Raw genomic sequence first — 6,530 nt, 5'->3', positions numbered from 1 at the left:
AAGGATACATCAAGGATGGCAACTATCACCTGCAGCAACTGCAATATGCAGAAACATAGGTACACCTACTGCCCTTAGCACCTGAAGCCTCATCTTCAGGCAAGAAAGGACAAGCACAAGGTATGGAATATGCACACTATTGTCATTGTTTTAATCATTTGATTCATCCTAATTGTTGGGCTATGATGTGTGCTTTCTTAGACAACCAGAACTCACTACCATGGAGCTGGGGGAAGTTCTACTGCTACTGCACAGCATGCAACCAGTGCACCACCTGCTGCATCTACTAGGGTTAGAAGAACAACTGCTACTGGTCATTCCCAGCCTGCTACATCTACCAGGGGAAGAAAATCAACTGCCACTGGTCATTCCCAGCCTGCTACATCTACCAGGGGAAGAAAATCAACTGCTGCTTCTACTGGTCCTGCCCAGCCTGCTGCTTCTACAAGGCCAAGAAGAACAACTGCTGCTTCTAGAAGGGCAAGCATCACCAGTGATGCTTCTACTACTCCTTCCCAGGCTGCCACAAGAGCTTCAGGTTCAAGCAATGCAGCCAGCAGGAGAGGTGGAAGGCCCTACATGGCACCTAGGGCTGCAACTACAATAGAGGGAGCAACAGTAGGGTCTCAAAAGGAAGAGGTTCCAGAGCACCAGGATGAGGGGTTACTTTTATGCCAGTGGCAACTAGTCAGTGCATAATTTGGCTGTTGTCTTTTGAACCACCTGCCTTAAGTATTTCTAAATTTCAGAAACTATGCCTGAGAACTGCTATGTGTGAACTGCTATGTGTAATCAGTATTTAGCCTGAGAACTGCTATGTATGAACTATGCTTGAGAACTTGTTTGTGTTACCATGCTAAGTTTGAGAACTTGTATGGATGATAACTCTTATGGTTGAGAACATGTTTGTTTCATCAACAATTTACTTTTTTGATTTTATGCTTTTTGCTATTCTATGAGATTTTGGCATTTGATGGTTAGTTTGGAGTGGTGGTTTTGTCGAGTCCGAGCCACCCTAAAGCCTAAATGCAAGGTTGAGTGTCTTTGTCGAGCCAAAGCCACCTTGAAGACTAAATGGTGGTTTCGGTGGTTTAGGGTGGTTTTGTCGAGCCCAAGGCACTCTAAAGCCTAAATGATAGGTTTAGGGTGGTTTTGTCGAGCCCGAGCCACCCTAAAGCCTGAATGATAGGTTTAGGGTGGCTTTGTCGAGCCCAAGCCACCCTAAAGCCTAAATGAGCCTAAATGATAGGTTTAGGGTGTTTTTGTCGAGCCCAAGCCACCTTGAAGATTTAATGGTGGTTTGGGTGGTTTTGTCGAGCCCAAGCCACCATACAACCTAAATGATAGGTTTAGGGTGGCTTTGTCGAGCCCAAGCCACCCTAAAGCCTAAATGATTGTTTTAGTTGGCTTGGGTTAAAATTCAGTTTAGTTAAAATTCAGAGCCAATTAAGGAGGACAAGGAAAGTTGGACTTGGTTTCTTAGCCAATTAAAAGCCTACCTAACACCATTAATCTATTTCCTACCTACCAGCCACCATTTCTACTATATAAGGCACCCCCCAATTGCCACACACAACATTCAAACCCAAACACAATCACTTCTCCTCCCCCCAGCCGCCAGAGCAAACCCTTTGAGAGATGGATCTTGGAGAGGTTGTCGATGAAGAAGAACAGGTGCCCAGGGCCAGGCGTAGAGAGGCAAGAAGGAGGGAGAGAAGGCAACTAGCTCAGCGGATCCTTGCAGCACGCAACCGCAAAGACATGGAGCAGTTCGTGGAGGCATTCCCAGTTGGCTCCAACCCTACTGATGATGATATCATCTACTGGGCAAGGAGGAGGGCCAATTTCCATCCTTTTCAGGTTACTAGGATGAGGTGGAGTAGGATTCTGTACCTAGATGAATGATATGTTAAGTTTCACTGCTCCTAGATCTATCTTGCTATCTATCTATGTATCAAATCAGTTGATGAGTGCAATGTAATAAATCCTAGATGGTGAGTGCACTATGCATATTTTTGGATTATTAGGATTCTGTACCCTATAGGTTAAATGCATATCTTTGTGCTTTATGTGATCAACAATTTACATCATGTAAGCATTTGCCCAATGGCCATGCCCAGTTGGTCTTGACCATTCACCATGTAGTCCAAAGAAGCAGATTCATAATAGCATAGCTCTTACTATAGAAAGCTAACAACATTACATAACTGGGGTAGTTTTGCAGCTAGTCATTACATACATTACATAAATTAACTGGAGGTAGTTTTGCAGATAAACATCACAGTCATTACATAACTAGGGGATTCCCAAAATATACAACCTCAAGGCCAGCTATATTGTTCCAAGGCCACATATTAGCTTAACATAACTGAGGTGATGAACAACATTGTTCACTCATCAAGGATTGACTTGATCTTGGCAAGCTTGTCCTTGTTGCCATGACCAGCTTTCATAAGATCACCCACCAGAAACTCCAGCTTCTTCTTCTCCTCTATCAGCCAGTCCCTCTCTTTCTTCATCTCATCCCTCTCCTTCCTTGTGTTCCTAATGATCTTCCCCTGAGACCTAAGAATGCACTTCATCTCCTTCAGCTCCTGAGCCAGCTTCTCCATCTGCTTCATCTTGCCAAAGTCAGCACTATACTTCTCCTTGCTGATAGCTAGCTTCTCCATGTCCTTGTCCACATCCATCTGCTTCTGCTTGAACTCTTCATCACTCATGACCCTGTTGTTCTGATCTGCCCAATCAAACATCTTGGTGACTTCCTCAACCAGCTGACTGTACTGATCCCCAAGTGTATCCAACTGCTTGTTCACCTTGTCCAACTCTTTCTTATACTTAGCATGGTCAATCACTCTGCCATAATTCTCCTCATGAAACATCTCCCATATCTTCTCCAAACATCTTTGCAGAATAGAAGGCCATGGGGCATCAACCCACTGAGCAACTCCACAGTCAATACCATCCTGCATCAAGTATTAGAAAACAAAGATGCTAACTTCAAAAATAAAATAGATGAGATATCCAGTGATTCAGTCATACTTGCAGATACAATAGACATTCAGGAAACTTCAAGTTCAAATCAATGTCCTAAACATGTTTCATTTACTCAATTTACTGACACAAACTGATGCTTGCAAAATCACTGTTAAAAACATGTTTCATCAACTAGAGACAGTCCAAAATGACTGAATTTACTGAATTTACTGCAGACTAACTACCACTAACACAATTAACTGAATTTACTGACAGCAACTACAGACAGTCCAAATTTACTACATACTAACTACCAAATTTACTGCAAACAGTGCAAATTTACTGCATACAAACTAACATTTGATTGTTGCAACTGCAGATAGTCCAAATTAACTGAATTTACTGCAGACTAACTACCATTAACACAATTAACTGAATCTGCAGACTAACTACCACTGAATTTACTGACCTGAGGAACAACACATCCATAGAACCTCCTCCCAGTGTCCCTTCCTTCAAATGCAACATATTTCATGCATGGGGCCAAGTGCAGTCTACATGTGATGCTTGCATCTGCAACTCTACCACAGAAGGATGCATCTATAGTGGTGCCAGGGTTCGCCTGCATTGTAGCACACTAGTGAACCACAGAAAAGATAGGAACTGCTCCAAACATGGTCTTAAATCGAAGAACACTTGAACCCTAACCCCAACCCTAGGTGCAAAGCAGATATCTTACCCAGTGCTGCTCCAGATCCATGCCGAGCAGCTCCTCCTCATCGCTGCTCTCCTCTCCATCCTTCCACGACGACATCTTCTACGGCGGGGAGGGAACCGTGCCTCCGGCGGCGGCAACAGGGGACAGAGCAGAGGGGTGAGAGTGAGAGAGTGTGCGAGTGGAGTGGAGTGTGAGCGGCGGGGAGTGGGGGCTCTGTTTTGTACCGCGTGCCCTAACGGCCGTCAACCCACTCGCCGTCTGGCCTCGCCCACGTGGCACCTGACGGGTGGGCCAGCCTAGTCAGAAATCGTGTTAACTGCGGCAAACCGGTCATTTGTTTTTATTGAGAAAATTTACAAGTCAAGTGATGGATTTTTGGGACGCGCAACAAATATGATGGCAATTGGATGTTTCAACTTCAAATATGATGGTTTTTTGCAATTCACTCGAATCAACACTTAACCGAACCCCGTTCCTCTGCCATTCCCTCCCCGAGACGAGAGCAGATGAGATAAGCTCCCCTGCTTCCTCTGCGCTCCTCCCTTCACCTTATCACCACCATGCTCTCCGTCTCCCACCCCCACCCGGCGGCCTCTACCGGCCCGCGCCACCGCAAGCCCCTCTCCACCGCCCACCACCGCCGGCGTCGATGCACCTACACCATCGCCGCACTCATCCTCCCCGGAGGCGGTGGACCCCGGGGCAGCCCCCCGAACGGCGGCAAGCTCATCCTCCCCGGCAGCGGCGGAGGCGGCGGGGGCCGCGGAGGGGGAGGCGGCGGTGGAATGCTCCCCCGCACCCCGCCACCGACGGCCCCGCCGGGCCAGCTGTACCAGCCCTTCCACCCGCCGCCTAACCCCCTGCCCGAGACTTACCGCAACCTCGACCTCACTGAGCGCCTCGCCGTGCTCCGCGACCGCATGGGCCGCTGGTACGAGTACGCGCCCCTCATCTCCTCCCTCTCCCGCGAGGGCTTCACCCCGGCCTCCATCGAGGAGGCCACCGGCATGTCCGGCGTCGAGCAAAACCGCCTCGTCGTCGCCTCCCAGGTCCGCGACTCCCTCATCTCCGACGACTTCCCCGACGATCTCCTACACTACTTCGACTCCTACGGCGGGCCCGACCTCCTGTACGAGCTCCGCTTCCTCAACGCCCGCCAGCGCATCGTCGCCACCAAGCACACCATCGAGAGGCGCCTCGAGTCCAAGGGCGTGCGCGAGCTCGCGCGCTCTATGAAGGACTTCCCGCAGCGCCGCGGCGACGAAGGATGGGACGCCTTCGACAGGCACTCCGCCGGCGACTGCCTCGCGTACGCGCGCTTCCGGCTGTCGCGGGAGGCCATCGCCAACGAGGACCGCATCCCCGAGCTGGAGCGCTCGCTCGACGTGGTCGAGACCGAGTCGGCCAGGGCGCGGGTGGAGCTCGAGATTGAGAGGGCCATCAAGAAGGCCGCCGGAGAGGAGGTGGAGGAGCTCGAGGCCGAAATCGACGCACGGCCCGCGGTGCCGGTGGTGCGGCTCATGTACGGCGAGATCTCCGAGGCGTCCATCGTGCTGCTGCTGCCGGTTGTAAAAGAAACAGACGGCGTCAAGGCCGTGGACCTCGCGCCGAGGAGGAGCCAGACGGACGCGGACCTCGGCATCGTGGAGGTGGACAAGGGGTGGGCGCGCTGGGCGGTGCTGCCGGGCTGGGCCCCAGTCATGGCGGTGGCCGACGAGGCGGTGGTGATCGAGTTGGCGGACGGGCGGGTGCTGCCGTGGCGGTCGGCGGAGAACGAGAGAGTGCTGGTGGTGGCCGACCGGAAACGGAAGGAGGTGGTGGACGAGGGGATATACGTGCTGGAGAAGGGAGGGAAGCTGGTGGTGGAGAGGGGCAAGAAGTTGTTGGAGGAAGGCATTAGCCAGGCCGCCGCGGAGGTGGTGACCGTCGTCCGGCCACCCAAAGACGAGGAAGACATCATCGTCGGCGACGAGTGGGACTAAAGAGTTTTAGAGAGGATTTTTGGCACATGCTTCCGTTTTCGTTTTCGTTTGGTAAAAAAGTTTCCCTGCTTCTCTTCACAGCAGTACATGAATAAGAGAATGCAATCCTCCTTTGTTCTGCAAGTCGTAGGAAAATTGGCATGTGCAGTGCTTTAGTATTAAACAGGTGCAGTGCTTTAGATGCTGCTACTGCTGTCAGTGCTTATATTTGCTGAAATCAGCTGGTTAGATACACGCATATTATTCTTAGGGAGAAGTACATTTTTTGTCCCTTAACTTTATCGATAGTTTTGAAATAGTCCCTCAACTTCAAAACCAGTAAAACCTAATCTCTCAATTGTTGAAACCGAATATTTTTCGTTCCTTAGATTACTTTGGTGGTTTTGAGCTAATGTGGCATGGATTTGACAGTTGACCTCGCCACATCATTGTCCACCTCACATTCGTCTTCCCCCCCCCCCCCCCTCCGCTCTAACTTAGAGCGGGAGACACTGGGGCTAGCAGTAGAAGACCGAGAAGAGAGGTGGTGCTCAGCAATACTGTAACACCCACAATGCGGCTATATCTCCCACGTGTCGCGGCACGACTTAGAGGCATAGCCGCATGGTAGGCTTGTCGCAAGAGGGGTAATCTTCCCACATCCCATGTACTGAATAAGAAAGGGATAAAGAGTTGGCTTACAATCGCCACTTCACACAATACATAAAATAATCCATACATCAGCCAAGGTATAATCAAAGGTCCGACTACGGAACCAAAATAAAAGAAGACAACCCCAAAAGCTAGATCCCCGATCGTCCCAACTAGGCACCACTACTGATCATCCGGAAAAGACACATAACAACGGCCAAGAT

At 50.1% G+C, this 6,530-nt stretch overlaps 2 protein-coding genes across 2 annotated transcripts; one reads left to right on the top strand and one right to left on the bottom strand.

Annotated features, from left to right (window-relative positions):
- Positions 1–2,215: 2,215 nt before the first annotated feature.
- Positions 2,216–3,891, bottom strand: LOC125556314. The gene is made up of 3 exons (XM_048719069.1): positions 3,716–3,891; positions 3,446–3,598; positions 2,216–2,966 (listed from the first exon to the last, which is right to left on the bottom strand). Exons 1-3 carry the CDS (start codon positions 3,788–3,790, stop codon positions 2,391–2,393), a joined length of 804 nt encoding a protein of 267 aa, XP_048575026.1. The 5' UTR covers positions 3,791–3,891; the 3' UTR covers positions 2,216–2,390.
- A 258-nt stretch (positions 3,892–4,149) lies between these two features.
- LOC125556300 (rubisco accumulation factor 1, chloroplastic-like) lies at positions 4,150–5,799 on the top strand. Its single transcript, XM_048719063.1, has one exon. It carries the CDS (start codon positions 4,255–4,257, stop codon positions 5,674–5,676), a length of 1,422 nt encoding a protein of 473 aa, XP_048575020.1. The 5' UTR covers positions 4,150–4,254; the 3' UTR covers positions 5,677–5,799.
- Positions 5,800–6,530: the final 731 nt, after the last annotated feature.

Source organism: Triticum urartu, chromosome 1, assembly GCF_003073215.2.
Source record: "Triticum urartu cultivar G1812 chromosome 1, Tu2.1, whole genome shotgun sequence".
In the NCBI taxonomy this organism is placed as follows: domain Eukaryota; kingdom Viridiplantae; phylum Streptophyta; class Magnoliopsida; order Poales; family Poaceae; genus Triticum; species Triticum urartu.
This window is presented reverse-complemented; position numbering and strand designations above follow the sequence as displayed.

Excerpts from the sequence above, each read along its gene's own strand:
- LOC125556314 (XM_048719069.1), bottom strand. The coding sequence starts at position 3,790 with ATGTCGTCGTGGAAGGATGGAGAGGAGAGCAGCGATGAGGAGGAGCTG. Across the intron at positions 3,599-3,715 it reads TGGATCTGGAGCAGCACTGG|GCGAACCCTGGCACCACTAT; the intron begins GTAAGATATCTG and ends GCTACAATGCAG. Across the intron at positions 2,967-3,445 it reads ATGGATGTGTTGTTCCTCAG|GATGGTATTGACTGTGGAGT; the intron begins GTCAGTAAATTC and ends TACTTGATGCAG.
- LOC125556300 (XM_048719063.1), top strand. The coding sequence starts at position 4,255 with ATGCTCTCCGTCTCCCACCCCCACCCGGCGGCCTCTACCGGCCCGCGC.